The sequence below is a fragment of the Polistes dominula genome, unplaced genomic scaffold (genome assembly GCF_049000335.1).
Source record: "Polistes dominula isolate Pdom_NZ unplaced genomic scaffold, Pdom_raw_medaka contig_29, whole genome shotgun sequence".
Classification (NCBI taxonomy): domain Eukaryota; kingdom Metazoa; phylum Arthropoda; class Insecta; order Hymenoptera; family Vespidae; genus Polistes; species Polistes dominula.
Window position 1 is genome coordinate 796,779 of NW_028300865.1, and position 17,944 is coordinate 814,722.

The 17,944-nt window shown below is 34.1% G+C and overlaps 3 protein-coding genes across 7 annotated transcripts; 1 reads left to right on the top strand and 2 right to left on the bottom strand.

Moving 5' to 3' along the window:
- The first annotated feature begins 147 nt into the window (after positions 1–147).
- Positions 148–2,990, top strand: LOC107068313 (solute carrier family 35 member E1 homolog). Its single transcript, XM_015324559.2, has 3 exons — positions 148–747; positions 1,045–1,253; positions 1,338–2,990. The coding sequence occupies exons 1-3, from the start codon at positions 420–422 to the stop codon at positions 1,857–1,859; spliced, it is 1,059 nt and encodes a 352-aa protein (XP_015180045.2). The 5' UTR covers positions 148–419; the 3' UTR covers positions 1,860–2,990.
- Positions 2,908–6,525, bottom strand: Grip (Glutamate receptor interacting protein). The gene is made up of 5 exons (XM_015324558.2): positions 4,927–6,525; positions 4,337–4,863; positions 3,908–4,227; positions 3,607–3,831; positions 2,908–3,440 (listed from the first exon to the last, which is right to left on the bottom strand). Exons 1-5 carry the CDS (start codon positions 5,444–5,446, stop codon positions 3,116–3,118), a joined length of 1,917 nt encoding a protein of 638 aa, XP_015180044.2. The 5' UTR covers positions 5,447–6,525; the 3' UTR covers positions 2,908–3,115.
- A 151-nt stretch (positions 6,526–6,676) lies between these two features.
- On the bottom strand, positions 6,677–17,911 carry LOC107068310 (uncharacterized). 5 transcript variants are annotated; one of them, XM_089176959.1, is made up of 7 exons: positions 17,332–17,911; positions 11,816–15,810; positions 11,358–11,459; positions 10,853–10,986; positions 9,257–9,751; positions 8,922–9,176; positions 6,677–8,819 (listed from the first exon to the last, which is right to left on the bottom strand). In XM_089176959.1, exons 1-7 carry the CDS (start codon positions 17,412–17,414, stop codon positions 8,613–8,615), a joined length of 5,271 nt encoding a protein of 1,756 aa, XP_089033085.1. In that variant the 5' UTR covers positions 17,415–17,911; the 3' UTR covers positions 6,677–8,612. The 5 variants fall into 5 exon arrangements, with proteins under 5 accessions (XP_089033085.1, XP_089033062.1, XP_015180040.2 ...); XM_089176936.1 differs by having other exon boundaries at positions 11,798–15,810; XM_015324554.2 differs by lacking the exon at positions 11,358–11,459.
- Between the last annotated feature and the right edge of the window lie 33 nt (positions 17,912–17,944).

Genomic DNA, 17,944 nt, shown 5'->3' on the forward strand with positions numbered 1-17,944 from the left:
TATTGGAATATATCGATTGGACGTATCGTTGATCGATATTTTTCATGGACAAATCGGCGGGAAATTTTGATTGGATAATACGTAGATCAAAGGTGAAAAATGTCAATCGATATAAATGAAGTACAAATAGAAAAAAGATAAATGTCAATATGGCTGAGATGCATTGTATACAGTATAAAGAATTGAATGAAATGTGTGTTGTTGTTGTTAAGTGAAATTATTTGATCGATTGATAAGTAATCATGTAAGTAGCGCCACATGCAGTATGCGTCAAACTAGCTGGGTAATCTTTTCACCAGTGACTGTCAGTGACATTACAGTTAAATGTTTCGCATTGTTTAAGTTCATTTGAGTTTATATGCGTGGAAGTATGTGTTGCATTAGGCTAAAGTAAACTGTTCAACTATTTCCTTAACATCATGGACGACAAACAGAATAGTCGCAAAGTGATAACTATTATTTTTTTGTGTCTGCTGTGGTACATTGTATCCAGCAGCAGCAATGTCGTCGGCAAGATGGTACTTTCTGATTTTCCATATCCCCTCACGGTGACAATGGTACAGTTAACCTCAATAACAGTTTATTCTGGTCCATTTTTCAATTTATGGGGTGTACGCAAGTCTCCTTCCAATATTCCTTGGGGTTATTATTTACGTTTAATTGTGCCTTTGGCACTTGGCAAATTTCTTGCCAATGTGTTCAGCCACGTCAGCATTTGGAAAGTACCCGTGTCATATGCCCACACTGGTATGTAATAATCTCTTGACATGTGTTTACTTTAAAAATACATTATTTGTTTTTTTTTTGTTTTTTTTTTTTTATAAACATTTATAAATGACAATTTTGATCATTTTATATATCATTGATTAAGTATATATGACATTTCTTTTGTCAAACATATTGAAACTTTCTTAAGTCGTCTGTTAATTTCATAATATATTGTTTTATTAGAATTAATATATTATTGTCAGTATCAATAATTCTATTTATAAGCTTATACATTTATTAGTATTACACATTAATCAAAATCTGGCTCTTTCCCAGTGAAGGCTACAATGCCACTCTTCACAGTCATTTTGTCAAGAATAATTTTACGTGAAAAACAAACATGGAAAGTTTATCTTAGTCTTGTACCTATTGTCGGAGGTGTGGCCATTGCAACATTAACAGAACTTAGTTTCAACATGATTGGTCTAATAAGTGCTTTAGCATCTACAATGGCATTTTCATTACAAAATATATACTCTAAAAAGGTGCATATATATATATTTGATGAGATACAATTATATTCAACGAAATACAATGTTAATATAAAAACAAATACTTTTCTTTCTTAGGTGCTGCATGACACAGGAGTTCATCATTTAAGACTTCTACTTATACTAGGTCGTTTAGCTTTGTTCATGTTCTTACCAATTTGGATATTTCACGACTTGATTAATCTATTACACGATCCTGTTACAAAAACACCAGTAAATATCTCATACGACATATTAGGATTACTATTTTTAGATGGCATACTTAATTGGTTACAAAATATTATAGCTTTTTCCGTGCTTTCAATAGTAACACCATTGACCTATGCAGTTGCAAGTGCTAGCAAACGTATATTTGTTATCGGAGTAACATTATTTGTATTAGGTAATCCAGTAACATGGATAAATGTGCTTGGTATGGCTATGGCAATTTTAGGAGTATTGTATTATAATAAAGCCAAATATGATCAACGTCAAGAAAAAGAGAAAGACAGTAGTGTACTTCCGAAATATTATAAAGCTGTAATTCGTAATGGTAATAGTAATTCTTCTATACCTAATGGATGGGCTGGTAATAAGAGAAATCAATTATTTGCTGTTTAGTATTTGTTTTAAAATATTATTTATATATATATATATCTCTCTTAAAGAATATTCATTTTCTTATGACAATGAGAGTTGATTGAATCTGTTTAACAAATTAAAAACTCAATCTTTTACAAAAGATTATTCAAGATAACGTACAACCTCTGCATTCAGTAAAATGATCCTAGCGATAAAATAGAATTAATAAAGAATGTTTATATATATATATATATCAATTAATTATTTGTCTTGCACAAAAAGAGCTGTAAAGGTTTATAGTTTCGAGGAGCAAAATATAAGCTAGTTCTTAGCTATTTTATACGTTCGTATTGGAAGAAAAAAAAAAACAAGAAAACAGTATTATATTGTTAACAATTTCTCTCAAGTATCTTTGAATTCATGACGCGTTTATGAACTATTATGAATTAGCATCATCAGTAGCTATCGCTGTTTTGCGTTTCGTTTAATTATTTTTAGATGTTTATTTTTTGTGATTATAAACAATTGAATTGAATCATTTTTAAAAAGGTTGAACCTGCTGGTAAGGTAGGATTATATAATCTCCAATGCGCATGGATCTTTTAAAAAAAAGAAAAGAAAATACAGCTGATTGCTGGTACAATTAGCAACGATTAGTTAAATATTAAAACTTAATTATACAATTAATAAATTGACGTTTGCGGTAATACAATGAGTTGTTAAATCTAATTTAAGGCTAATAAGAATATTGGCCATAGACGACGACGACGACGACGACGATGACGACGACGAGTTTCCTAGCTTGTAATGAATTCATTACGAGCGTGTAATTTTGAATAAGTAATGCATGAAATTTGCGTTTCTTAATATATTATCCTGTTACAATGTAACATTGACTATTTGTAGATATGCGTAATGATTATAAATGTACAGGTACATTGATTTGAATGTTAGATTAATTTTAAACGAATGTATCTCTCTTCATTTTTGCACTTCTATTAAAACATGTGTTCTCGTTTACATACTTCCGGGAAAGACATTGTACAGTTGGTGTGTTATGAATCAGCGCGAAGTATGTATGTGTGAGATAAAAAAAAAAAAGAAAAATTGTATGCGGGAAAAGATGTTCTAGTTGAAAAAAAAAAAGAAAAAAAAAAAAGAGAAAAAGAAGCAATCTATAGTATAAATTTATTTTTTTATATAAATAAACACATGCGTACAAAAATATACCAGAGATATTAGTATCGCAGCAGCCATCATCATTCATATTAAATAAACTACTTTATCATTACGCCCTAGAAAGTTTTTACGATGTCCTGAGGTGATGATAGTGGCCTAGCCACAGTTAAATCTAAACGTGGACCAGCAGCGGCGATCAATGGTACGGCCAAACAACAATCGCAATCTTCTGTATTTGCTTCGTTTACACGTAGAATTCTATCGTAGGGTCGTAATACTCCGTCGCAAGGTCCACCGGGTCTCAAACGATTAATATATACGCCACGTTCGTAAAGTCCATCGGAAACTGAAAATCCGAAGTCTTCATAAACTGGATCCTTGTGCAATGATACGTGTATTATTTGTTGAGGTCTATTGTCTGATACCCCATGTTCTTGAGAGCTAAAATTAATATTATATTATATTATTTAAATTATCTATAATAATATTTATTATGTCAAATATTTTACATAGATATTTCATCAAAATATCTGTATTCATTGTTTTTTCTTTTCTTTTTGTTAATAATAATAATAATACTATCATTTTTTTCTATGCATTTGAATACTTTTGATAAGGTGGTGTAGGAGGATCTAATTGTCCACTGTCCACAGAAACCGCATCCCACAGTCTCAATATTTCCGGGCCTGCTCCGCTACTTTCTCCTAATTCTCCCCAAGAATCCACCGCACTATCGACACTTGGCAAACTTTCCCTGGCAGAACGTAAAATAGTTGGAGGATACTGAGTTGGTACTGTATCACTTCCTATACTTGATTCTTTACAATAATCTCTAGAAAATGTCAAATTTCAATAATATTTCTCATCATTTGATATTACAATTATATTGAAACCCTCGTATGAATTACCTTGTTTCCGAAAGTGGATCTGATTTTCTTACAGTCAAAGCAACAACAGAACTTCCAGGTCGGTGAAGTAATTGTGCAGCTTGTCTCAGATCACCGGCATCTAATTTTTGATTGTCAATAGCTAATATGCGATCTCCCGATGCTAAACTACCTGTTCTATATGCGAGAGAACCTTTACGGACTTCGGTAATTACTAAATCTTCGTTTACAGTAAGTCCTAAATCAGGATGGCCACCAAGAGGTCTTGCAACTCTTACAGTAAAAACACCAGAATTAGGTACAACTGGACCACCCACCTTGTACTCAGTAACAAGTTCAATCTGTTGAAAAACATTCGATTAAATATATATATAAGACTTAACATAACATTAATTACAAATTCTATGTGTGTTTGATGCCAATTTCGAGCATTAATTTGAGATCCATTACCATTTGTGAATTTTCTAAAATATCAGCCACATCGGTAGGTTTTAAATCGCGTAATATAGTACGATTAATAGCGATTGCTCGATCACCGGGTAATAAAACGCCACTTTGTTCAGCGGGACCACCAGCTTCCAAAAAATTGATCACATAATTCATACGATCTTCCGTTTGTTTCAATGCGAGACCAAAACCTCTATGATCGGGTCGAAGTATTACCGTCAAACTTTCCTTCGTTTGCAAGGTTTGATTATTCGAGCTTTGTTGCACCTGAGGTTGAGCTCTTCTTTTAACCGTTCTCGCTGATGTACTTTGTAGTCTTGGTAGAATCTGTAATTTTGCTATACGACAATTCTCCGAAGTATTTCTCAATAATTTAGCTGCCGTGACAGCATCCTGTACCGGTGTATCGTCTACCGCTAAAAGTTTGTCTCCTGGTTGTAATGCGCCACAACGATCTGCTGTACTTGCTGGTCGAAGACTCTCGATGTAAACTCCGTTAGATATTTCTCTTACGGTTAAACCTAGTTCTCCTAGAATTGTATAGACAAGACAATAAGGAAGTTGTTACATTTGAATAGATCGAAAGTTCATACCTGAGAGTCCACGTTCGAGCTGGACCAAAAGTGGACCAGACGTTGCTGCTCGAGCTTCGTCCATGTTGGCAACATCATATTCGATGGTCAAAGAAGCTACAGGTGAATCTGAACTTCTTCTAAGTGCTCTTTGAGCTTCGGCTAAAGATAAACCGCTTAATTCGGTATCATCGACCGCAAGTAATCTGTCACCAGGTCTAACTCTTCCTTCTTTTGCAGTTGGACCATCCGCTTTCATTCCTGTGACAACGAGAGCTCTGGAAACTCCACCGCGAAGAGTGACACCAAGGCTCCCACCCTCACGTTCTACTCTGACTTGTGCAACTTTAGATGATACACTTGACGGTGACGATATATTGCCGTCTTGTTCGTCGAGAAGCAAAAAACTTGGGGGATGGAAAAGAAGTGGGGGTACTTCCTCTGCCCTACCGGAATCTGAACTTGCCGACGTGGCTACGCTACCAGGTCTGGCTCGACTTTTGTGCGACCTCATCGTCGCCAATCTTAAGGAACTGAACATCCTCTATGTTGTCTTATACTTTTGTCAAAACTTTAACAAATCTTATAAACTCATGCACAAGCTTATACAGTAAATTCAAATGACACGGCATCAAACAAATAACTTTATAATGACAATTTATGCGTCAAATTATTATTAAAACGTTCATCATATAAAATCATATATTTTAATATCGTTTAACACTTTTCAAATTAGAAAAAACTAATTAATAAACACTAACGTCACATGTATATACGCCAATAACTTTTTCATTTATCTTCTTTCGAAGTTTCGTTGTTTTCATCTACGAAATGGCGTCGTTTTTATCGAAAATATATATTACTATGCGACAACACGAAACAAATTTTTTCGATAACAATATACATAATATCTTCATGTAAACACATTTTGATTTATTCACGTACGTTAAGACGTAAAATTGCTATCACAAAAAAAAAAAAACACTTTGAACAAAATTGAATAAGGGAAAGAAGAGGTGTAAGAAAAGAAGAAAATTAGAGTTAGGAAGATGATTTGATTGTTTGAAGATACTCTTGGGAAGAGATTCACTTAGCGGGAAAAATTTGAAAACAATAATACATCCGTTTGTCTCGTTTCGCGAGGTAAATGATCTTTCTCTCTTTCTCTCTCTTTCTCTCTCTCTTTCAGTGAATTATTTGTTAGGAACTACAGTGCTCCTTCCGAACGAAACTCGTTAGAACCAAGAAGAGGACTGTAACGACTCGCGATGGATCTCGAAAATAGCTCTCCTCGATGTAGGGCCGCAATCGCGGGAGTAAACGCTAAATTCTATTTATAACACAGCTACAACGAGATCACTTTCGGTAGTGTATCTTTGAACATTCGAATTGATGCAAAGAACTGCGGCCCTGTATTTGTCTGGACTTACTACTACGTTTCTTCGAGCATCGAACGAGATTGCACTTATGACTCTGCACCTACACGTTTTAATGCTTTTAAGTATCCTAAGACCAGATATGGTTGATTCGCATACTGAATGTATTTCATCATCCTAGCTTTTAATATTTCTATTTGTGGTTATCGAGACTCTCTCTCTCTCTCTCTCTCTCTCTTGCTTTACCTTCCATTTTCATGACTTTCAAACTCTTCATATGTTGAAACTCACTTGATTAATCTTCTCTTCTTTCTATCCAACTAGTTCTTATTACTTCTTGACTTGTCATTTATTTGTTTCTTTTTGTGTTAACTCGTTAAATATATAATACATCATTTACTTTTTATAGAATCTTCTTCAAGCATAATTTATTACAAATTGTTAACAACAACAACAACAACAACAATAATATAATAAATATATAATTGTCGCTATTATTTATTTCATATTTATTCAATCGACAGTACTACTACTGTTACGATAGTAGCACACAACACAACGCGCAGGTGTTACGAATTACATTATAGAACGAAAGAATCATTCTAAAATTATCTTAAGATAAAAAAACTTACATTTATATATTTCTGTGTAACGTGACGCGCATTATTGGTTTTCTTCATTTTATTTTCTTTTTTTTTGTTTCGATCTCGGCGCAAATCGAAACGCACTTTTATCAACATTTCTAATTTGTTTATATATATAAGTATAAATATATATATATGTATGTATGTATGTATGCATGGTCACAAGATACGATTTACTACATATTTTCTTAATAGATCAAATATTTTTCAAAACGTTCATTTGAATTCTTTCCACGCGTCTGACAAATCTTTCAAGATGACACTATTTTTTTCTTCTTCTTCCCCCTTCCATGTTTTTGACTTACAAAGAAAGTAAAAGAAAGTCAATGTGAAAGAAAGAGGAAACGAGTAAAATATAGAGATAAAGAAGTAGAAATAAAAAAAAATAAAAAATAAAAATAAAAATAAAAAAGGAAGAAGAAACACAGAGTCTGTCGGGGTTCAGAAGCTTATGCCAATTTGCCAATTCCTTGGCGGTCTAAAATTAGCGCGTAGTTTGCGAGAAGCTAAATGTACGAGGAACGGAAGACTGAAGAGGGAAAAGGATAAGTTGTCGGGCAAACGGAAAGAGAGAAAGAGAAAGAGTATGAAAGAAATATGAGTGGGAGATAAATCTATAAGAGAAAACATCAATTTGATGTATATTATAAAGAAAGTGTGAGAACAAAGCTTTTAAATGAGATCAAAATATAGTAATAATGTTAAATAAGAACTAACGAAGATCAAAATATGATAGCAGACAAGTTTAAAGACTCGAGACTGACTTTAATAAAGGTATTCCGATATTAATAACTTGGACTACGTTAACGTGAAGCCAAATTTTATAATAATCGTATGACAGGTTGGATAATTATGCATCCTCCTTTGCAAACCCAAAGACAACAACCCAATCGAATATTGCAAATCATTACGAGTTTCTTGTACTTTCTTCTTTTAACATGTTTATATATTGTTACAGTAATATTATACGTTTGTTTGTAAGTTCCCTAATAGCACAAAATAATTGAATACATGTGGTGTATTATAAAAGACACATTGAAGAATATCTTTTTTAATATTTCAATATACACATGTTATTCAATATTTTGTCAATATTTTCTTACTACTAGGGATTCATATTTTTATACTTTTAGGATTATTAAAGAAAAAAAAACCTTATAATGGAATACAGATAATAAAACTCATTAATATATCAGTGTAAAAAAAAAGGAAGAAAAATCGTACATTCCTTTGCTAATGACTATTCTAATATATTATCATCATATTGATTAAAAATCGATCACATAATGTATCCGACGTTACTTACAATTTAAAAAAGAAAAAAAAAAGAAAAAAAACGAAGAAGAAGAAGAACAGAAACAACATTTCTAATCTCGACATATATTATACCTAACATATGTTATCATCATTTCACGTTTGTTTAATTGTAAGAATATTTTTAACAACAACATTTTTCAATGATAGGAATAAACGATACTGGTTGGGTGTAAAGATAATCTTTTGGGACAATTTTACACCCGTCTAAAAAAAAATTCAATGATTCTCCTTCGAAAAGAAAATTGTTCTCTCTAACGTCCAACAACAACCTTCACTCTCTTTAATAATAAATAATCGAGAAGAGACTTTGGAATTAACGTTGAATATAAAATCTCTAACAAATTCTTTCGTATATATATATATATATATATCAGTCAGTTGCGTTTGGATTTGTATATGAAAATCCACGAAAAACACCTTGATCCATCGATGATAAAATTTGTTCGGGTATTGGCGTGAGTCGTGGTCTTTCAGCAGTAAACGCCGTGTCGAAATATTTTGTATCCAAGGTATGTTCTAAAGCTGGTTTGAACGGTGGTTCAAGTTGTCTCCTTTCCAGCCGGTCCCAAGGTAAAGACTACAGAAAATGATTTTATATAATATCTGTCATTAATGTACATTTTTGTTTTCATTTTCATTTCATTAATAACCTGATTATGTGTTGATTAATATAATCTACCTGAAAGAAAGGATGTACTGCAATTTCATGAGCAGGTGGCCTCTTTCCAGAATCTTTTTCCAACAACGAGACCAAAATATCTGTTGCTTCTTGACTCAAATATCGAGGTATGAAAGGTCTTTCATTACAAATACTCCAAAACAATTCGTCCTCGTCACAACCGGAAAACGGTGATTGTCCCGTTAACATTTCATATAATAATACTCCGTACGACCACCAATCCACAGCTTGATTGTACTTCAATCCTTTTATAATCTATAATAATAATAAATATTATTCTTTAACCAATTGACAAACGAAATTTATTTGGAAATTTCACAGTTAATGTAATTTACCTCAGGTGCCATATAATCTGGTGTACCACAAAAAGTATCAGCGGTTCTGTCCAGGAATATTTGTAATTTGCACATACCAAAATCGGCAATCCTAATGTGTCCTTCAAAATCTAATAGAACGTTATCAAGTTTAAGATCTCGATAAACGATACCCTTCTTATGTAAAAAATTTAAACCAGACCAAATTTCGGCGGCATAGAAACGTGCACGAATTTCGGCAAATCGGCCAGATTTTTGTATATGAAACATTAGATCTCCACCATTGAGATATTCCATAACAAAAAAGAGATGGGAATCCGTTTGGAAAGTACAGAAGAGATGACAAAGATATGGATGCCTTGTAGCTAATGTAAGAACTTTGCGTTCGATCAATGTACATTCAACGTCATCATCTTCAAGAACGACATCCTTTTTCAGACATTTAACAGCATAAACGCAATCGGTACCACGTAACTCTGATAATAGTACTTTACCAAAGCTTCCTTTACCCAGGACCTAGAAAAATAAAGGATTGATATTATTGCGTAAAGGAATGAGAGAGATTGAACAAATTCAAATAGTTGACATTTGAATGCAGACGCGATATGACCACGGTTGTCCTACACATATACACACACACACCTTCAATTGAAAGCTCGTAGAACCTATACAAATATTAAAGTTATAAATAATTCGTTACGGTATGCTAAATTGGTAGAATCTATTTGCGGCTTTAGTAGAAAAGCAACGGTGGTGCTTTGAAGAATAAAGACGATGAAACTTAGGAGATTGATGTAAATTGTATCTATCAGTAATGTTAAACAAACGTGAGTTCCTGGCATTTGTGGTAATTCTTCCAACATAAACCTGATGAGAAAGTGATTGTTGTTCGCACTTAATTCCCTGGACTATTTCCTAACGATTCTTTGTGAATCAACCGATTTCTTCGATGTAAATACACGTGATTCAGATTAGTCTTCGTGTAGAGGTTTAACAGACAGTGCCAAGGAACGCGTCTCGCGCGTATCGACCCTCATATTTTCACGAACGTGTCTGCTTATAATACTTATATAAATTATAGATCGCTGTCATCGATATCTCGTGGAAATATATTTTGTATCATAACTAATTGTAACATTTGTAAATTTGATATAACAAACCAAAGTTATTTATATATATATAATATATATAATAGTTTTCTATCAATATGCTAATCCTAATTGTTGTATACAATTAAAACTAAAAGAAAACAAGTAATTATATTAAACAGTTTAGATAATATTGTAGTTCGGGTCACTCTACGAGCCAATAATTCTTGCATTACTCTAAAGAAACATTTGAAACAACCTTGGCAAAGAATGACGTATTGCATTTAATTCTCCCACATGCTGAGGTAAATCTTTCTCTAGTCTGGTATCGTATAAAATACATCAGAGGTTCTTCAGGAATCCTCGTGTGCTGTCAGACACAGAGACAGCCGGCAGATGTAACGTTCGAATAACAGTATAACGTTGTATTTTGCAATCGAGCCACGAATCGAAACGCACTTCGACTTAATTCGTTCTATTTACGACAACAGGGGTAATGAGCGATCCTCATCTTTCTTCCAAGACTTACTTTGAGAAAGTTAAAATCCGTCACGGCGTACTTTTTGAATCTTGGCAGATTTATTGCCGGTGGGGTAATACGACCACTTGGAAAATGATCCGAGGTATCCGAGTTCCTTTGGTTTTCCAACGATTGCGACGGAGCTGAAAACGAGACGCTAATGAGCGATTTGTAATGCGATAATTGAATTTAACGATTCGATTTTAATTCTCGAATACGATTAACTAATAAAATGTGGTCAATAAGTTAGTCGGTTAATAGCTTACACAGCTTTTCCCTAATTCCATTGGGTCAAGAATCGTTCTCAATCGTTATTAGGGTTGGTTATCAACAAGTATTATGCAAACGAAATAGGAAGCCACCCCCTTTCCAACAAGAATTCATTTTAAATGGTTCGTCTCATTTCCTAGTATAACAACAATACAAGAATAATATCTTGCAAGTGTCTACGAGAAAACGAATGATATATATATATATAACCAAGTGTTACGTGCCCTTCCAAATCTATACTCACCCTTTTTAAGAGCTTGCAATGCTTCGGCAACGAGTTTTTGATTCAATCCGCAAAGATTCCCTGTGAGTTTTTCACACTTTTTATGACAGGCCATATCGCAATCTGCACGAATTTATCAATATAAGCGTATAACGATAATTGACGACTATTTATTTGATCTAATTTCATATTAAAAACGAAATAATATTGTCTTTCTCGATGCACCTTTAAACCGATTAACGGGTAAGAAATATGACTCTGAAGGGTTCTTCAAAAAAAATAAAATTCTAATATTGATACATCTATTTTCGTAATAAATGAAATGTTTAACAAAACATGCTAGTAATGTGTGAGAAGGATATGAAATAAAGGATAAGCAGAGCAACACACTAAAGGGTCTCAACAAATTCAAACGAGGTGTATATCAAAATAAGTAGTAGAGATTGATATTAGATAAATACTGGAAATTCTTGGCGAACCGTCGAATCCAGAATCGTTGCTTCTGGTTGAAGCCATCCTCTTGTGTTCCGGATCGTCATCCAATTCGGTGCAGGTTGAAGCACTGCTACCATCGGTGCTACCGGTAGTAGCCGTACTGGCTGTACTTCCGGTACTGTCGCTACTCACAGATGGTGTTCGCGACTGATGTCTCCTTCTTTTGATCTTAGCACGTTTTACTTTGGAAAGATCTCTTGGCGTGGCCGTGAGTAAAGCAGATGGTGTAGTATAAAACATTCTTATTAAATCGATCGGTCTCTGAGTAGGCGCATTCTTAGGACTTAATCTTGGCGACGATTTGTTTTCAGGTGGTTTCAAAGTGTTCGTTGCTTCTTGACGCAAAGTCGGCTTAGCGTTTGATATCGTCTCGTTGCGTGATCCTTTGCTATCCTTTTTCTCATTTTTCTCATCATCGTTAGGAGCTACTTTAGAACTAGATCTTCTCTTTTTAACTATCTTTTTCTTTTTCTTAGAAGATTCCGGACTAGTTTGCTTACTATCGTTTGGTGTCGCTACGAGACTGGCCTCGTTAGACGATGGAGGCGTCACTTTTTTGTCATTATCATCAGCATTAGAAAGATCATCGTGATTGTTCCATTTTGAGACCAGTGGGATAGTCGAATTAGTCCATTCGTTGGTAGGTGTACTAGGACTTTCATCTTCTTCTTCTTCTTCTTCTTCTTCTACCTCAGGTTTTTCAACTTGATCATTAGTCATTGTCACTTCCAATATTCCAACAACGTTTATTACGGGTACCGGGATCTCGTTGACCGGCGTAGGAAGTTCAGATTGCAATGGAGTTGGTGTTGAGGGTGATGACACTGTTGATGATGAATTCTTATCCAAAGATTCGATTCCTTTGATCAGGGGAGTTTTTCTTTTAACGGTCGAAGACACTTCCTTTGATGTAGGTGGAACTGGTGGTATTGAAATCACAAGATCTGCCTTCTTACGTAATTTCTTTTTTTCTACCGTTACCGTTTCTTTATTATTCTTTTCAGTTGGTACTTTTGTTAATGTAATATTATCTTCTTTATTGTTGATAAGTTTGTTATCGTTGAGAGGACTTTTCGCTATCGTTCTCCGCTTTTCGGGAAAACTCGTAATCGTCGTGGTCGTCGTAGTCACTGTCGTCGTCGTCGTAGTAGTCACCATCGCTGCCGTGATATTACTGGATAAGTATGCCGGAGTGCTGGGTGCAACGCTTATTTTAAGATCACTTCCTTTTTCCTTATTGTCCGGTTGCTTTTTTATTGACGACGTTGACGAAGATGATACTGATGATGCTGACGATGAAGAAGACATTTTTGATTCAACTTTGGGATCATTGACAGATTGTATTCGTTTCTCTGTTTCGTTACTTTTGATTTCGCTCCAAAAATCGATCGATTCGTTTGACTCGCTTTTCAACACGCCATCCATCATCATTTTATCGTTAATTGGCGTGTTAATTAATTTGTCGTTAGTATCCGTGATAGTTTTAGCACTTTGTTTTATTACCAAGGATGGTCCTTTACCCAACACACCGTTCTGGAACGCAGCACCAGTTTTGTTAGTATGGGTCGAATCCGTTGGCATGTTCCGCGATAAAACGGTCGTCGTCTTCGTCATCGTAGTCGTCGTAGTCGTCGTCGTCGTCGTCGTCGTCGTCGTGCCGTCGACCTCTTTCGTATCCCCCCCCGCCAGTATCGCAGATTTCAAAGTGCTCATGTTCTTCAATTTACTCGTATCTTCCGTCTTTATTAAATCGTCCTTCTTCTTATTATTCAAGTTCGAGTCCTTATTCTTCGCATTGAATTTCGTTACACGAATCTCACCGTCCTTGGACTTGGCAATCACCGAATCAATTGCGTTCGATTTCGTTGCAACTGTTAAGTTTGCCTCATCAATTTTCTTCCCACGAGGAATCCTCTTCAAGGTTTCCTCTTTATCTATCGTATTTTTCGCTAATGACGCAGCTGTGTCCTCGAGATTCTCAATTTTTGGTAGATTTGCCAGGTACTCCGGTGCTCGTAACGAAAGCTCTGGCGCTTCTACGGCATTATTTTCATCCGTATTAATTTTAGACGGTTTTGGCAGCCGAGAAGAGTTCGGTGTAAGTACTGACGACACCGCGGCGCTGTTTTCACCCGTATCATTACGTCCAACAGGAATCCCTTTATTATTTATCGATGAATTATTACTTTCTATTTTATTCGATATTTTCTTTTCCTTAGGTTCGATACCTGACAAGACAATATCTTTTTTCGTATCTTCCTTTTTCTTCTCATTGTCAATGTTGATCTCTTTATTAATTAATGATTTACATTCGTCCATTTTATCAAGGATTTTTGTACTCTTTCTATCATCTATTTTTTCTTTCAATGTCTCTGAGCTTTTATCGATCGCTGTAATCGATTTCTCTTTTTCCGAACTATCTATTTTAATCGTTTCGATGTTACACTCATTAGATGTCGCGGTATCCTTTTTATTTTTCTTCAAAGGTACATCGTCCTTTAAATTCGTTTTATTTTTATCAAGTTTCGTTTCTACCTTGTTTTTAGACACGTCGTTAAATTTCGATGATTTATTTAACGTAGAACTATTCTCGTCGTTAGTTTCATTACCAATTTCTAAAACTTTTTGTAAAGTATCCCTTACTCGTAATTTCAATAAATCTTTTTTCGAAAGTGCATCGACACCATTAGTCATTTTTCGTGGAATGGAAACGTCAACGTTCTTAACTTCTTCATCCTTTTTCTTTTCTTTATCGTATGTTTTTAATGTAAGATATACGCTATTCCTCGATGTATCTTTGATATAAGGTTTACGAACTGGCAATACGATTTTAGTTTCAGTTTCATCGACGGTACCATTTTCTGGTACCGTGGCAACGCCCCCAGTTTGTTTAACGTTAGCCAAAGCTTTTCTGGGAACAGGAATCCTAATGCTTTCTCTGAATTGTTCGACATTTGCTTTTACCTCTGTATTTTCCGAATTCCCTGTGTTAATCAGAATTGTCGACAAATCACCAACACTGTTGGAAGCTTCGATTTTATACATCATTGACTTTTCAGGTTTATTATTTGTCACCTGATTTTCATCATTCTTTTCATCATCTACGTTAAATGTTTCCTTAGAACTGATACTACTACTAGATCGTTTCATTTCAATCGTTTCATCATCTTCTTCTTCTTTCTTTTCTTCATCCTCAGTAGGTGATGGTTTTTCCATAACCTTTTTCTTCTTTTTGATCTTTTTAAAAGTTTTCTTAACTTTAGATGCAGTCTCATTTTCTTCATCCTTAGTTGATTCAACAGATTCTTCACTGTCGTCGAAAAAAGATGAAATTGGTCTAGGAGGACCTCTGGTAATAACACCTTTCCTGATCAAAGTACCTCTACGAACTTCATCCTCAATCTCAGCTTGTTCCTCAGCTACCAAATTATCCAAAACCTTAGCTTGTACCTGAGCATAAGCAACTTCACGTTGAATTTGTTCCGCATCTAATTGAATATCGGTCGATGATCTTCTTCTTGTCATCCTTCGTGTTATCCTTCCTTGCAACGATTGAATATCCTGCGTATTGTTACCTCGATCAAGACTAACCTGATGATAAAGTCTCGTACGAGTTTCTTCATCCTCGGAGGAACCCTTTTTATCTTTTATCAAGAATTTTTCCACCAATAATTCACCCACGCTTTTCTCATGTTTCTCATTGTGCTCTCGCAATGCCGGATTATCCTTCAAAGCTTGCGATCTTATTTTAATCGTTGGCCTATCCCTACGAAGCCGATTTCCTCTTTGCCGATTTTCGTCCCTCGACGATAATGTTCTCGGTGTTGATACATCGATATCTGCAGTATCGATTACTCGTCTCACTCGAGTTGTCGCTGTTGTCACCGGTGAATATCGTCGTAAATTGCTCAACGATGATTCCGTGATCGTCGACAGATGTGGTGCGAATCTTGTTGAAGACAGCGGATTGTGGAAACTTCTGTATTAATTTATTCATTATTGTTACTCTAACGAACACCATTTTTATCTTTTTTTTTGCGGGAGGGGGGTTTTAACATTAGATATACCATACCAGTCATTTTGACTAGTTGGGCGCCATTTTAATTGAAAATTTCTACTTCATGTAACATTTGATTACTATAAATAATTATAAAATGAATTTATAAACATTTATCTATTAAAATGATTATTGTCTAAACATTTGTTGTTATTTTTTAAGAATAAATGAAGACTGGAAGATTCAAAAAGGATTTTTTGTATACCACACCAGTCATTGTGACTAGTGTGGTATACAGAAAATGGCGGTATATCTAATTATTATAATACGCTAATTAATATACGTTCTTCTTAATGAATAATTTGTAATTTTGTTTGTTTGTTTGTTATAAATTAATTACATAACTTGTAAACAAATGTGTAAATTAATCTTTGGCAGGTATATACGAGATTAGAAAAAAATTTCTTTGTTATTTTCTAATATATTTATAGAAATGGAGAGTTGAAAATTGCCAGTTACTACGATTAAAAATAAACGTAAGAAGAATACACATTGAGTTATGTAAATTGTCTCTGTTCCATTTTTATATTGAAAAATATAATTTAAGAAGAAATAGGGTAATGATAGGAGGATAATACAAATTGGATCGTTCACATGTGACTGTCAAGCATCAATTGATGATCACAGCCCTTCGATCAGCCGTGTACAACTTCTCAATGCCAAACGTTTATTTTTATACCACGTTACGTTATAGGACAACAGTGTTTCACGAACACTTGTTGGGTACACGTGAAGATACAAAAACTTCCGATTTGGCACACTACCCAATCGATACGATGTTGTAAATCAATTAATGAATCGATTGAAACAATGCTATTGGATAATGACGAATGAACTTACGAAATAATACGTAGTACGTTAACTTCTTTTGTATATGTATTAACAAAATATATAAATCAATCAAACCAATTCATAAACATCGATGAAATATAAATCAATTTTCTTTTTTTTGTGTTGTGTTGTGTGTGTGTGTATCGACATTGATCATCTTTTAGTCAATATTTTTTTTTTATACTAAATGTAATTTTAGAATAAAGAAAATATTCTCAAATAAAACACACACACATACACACACACAAAATGAACAAACGTGAATGTATTTTGTTCGAAAGAAAAATATAAAAAAAAAAAAAAAATAATAAAACATCGTTGTGAGCGTCATACCGAGTCCTAAGAAAAAACGGTGGTGGCTTGCAAGCAAAAAAATAAAAAAATAAAAAATACGGCAAAAATAAAATGCAACGTCGAATAATGTGATAAACTTAAAAGAAACATTTCTCGTAAAAATACAAAAGAAAAATTCAAAATGATAAATATATATTTTTCTATTTTTTTTTTTTAGTAATATTTTGTATTATTTTGATAAAAATGGTCAGAGTGGTAAATTAATAAAAAAAAAAAAATATATTGGCAATTAGAAAGAGATTATATTCTTATGCTTACCGTGGTATTCCAGTCATAAGAGAACTATGGTTAGAAAATGCTCCTCCATAATAATATGGTGTAGTATCGCCGTAGTACGGCATTTTGACCACGTCTTTCTAATAATTTATGTTACTATTAATTCAATTGAATGAACAAAGAAAATAATAATGTCCCTGGTTAAGGACAAAGTATAAGAAACGAGAACGTATAACAAACGAACAACGACGAGCCGGTTCGAAAGAAGACTGAACGCGTTATGCGAGGTTCTTGCCGGCTCAGGTGTACAACGACGAGGCGTTCGTTCTCACGGCTTGCGATGCCAAGACCGACTGATGTGAGTTTAAACCAGCGACCCAGTGTAATAATAGATTCCTAGTATGAGCCTTCCTACAGTCTAACTATATTATACCTAGACTCAGACAACTTCGTACATACAAACATTACTTTTACTAATAATTACAATATTTCAATACAACGATGAATACGTTTAAATGCGCGTATTATTCACACGCGCACATACATACATCCTTCTATATAATATTTATTAATAACTTTTTCAATAATTACGAGATTAAACAAAGACGCAACTAATATATATATAAATAATTGCAGATTATGATTAATTAAATAT

Coding starts and splice junctions, on each gene's coding strand:
- Grip (XM_015324558.2), bottom strand. CDS start 5,446: ATGTTCAGTTCCTTAAGATTGGCGACGATGAGGTCGCACAAAAGTCGA. Junction 4,228..4,336: donor TTTTAGAAAATTCACAAATG/GTAATGGATCTC, acceptor GTTTTTCAACAG/ATTGAACTTGTTACTGAGTA. Junction 3,441..3,606: donor CCTACACCACCTTATCAAAA/GTATTCAAATGC, acceptor TATTAATTTTAG/CTCTCAAGAACATGGGGTAT.
- LOC107068310 (XM_089176936.1), bottom strand. CDS start 17,414: ATGCCGTACTACGGCGATACTACACCATATTATTATGGAGGAGCATTT. Junction 15,811..17,331: donor CTTATGACTGGAATACCACG/GTAAGCATAAGA, acceptor AAATTAATACAG/AAGTTTCCACAATCCGCTGT. Junction 8,820..8,921: donor CAGTACATCCTTTCTTTCAG/GTAGATTATATT, acceptor CATTTTCTGTAG/TCTTTACCTTGGGACCGGCT.
- LOC107068313 (XM_015324559.2), top strand. CDS start 420: ATGGACGACAAACAGAATAGTCGCAAAGTGATAACTATTATTTTTTTG. Junction 748..1,044: donor CGTGTCATATGCCCACACTG/GTATGTAATAAT, acceptor GCTCTTTCCCAG/TGAAGGCTACAATGCCACTC. Junction 1,254..1,337: donor AAAATATATACTCTAAAAAG/GTGCATATATAT, acceptor TTTCTTTCTTAG/GTGCTGCATGACACAGGAGT.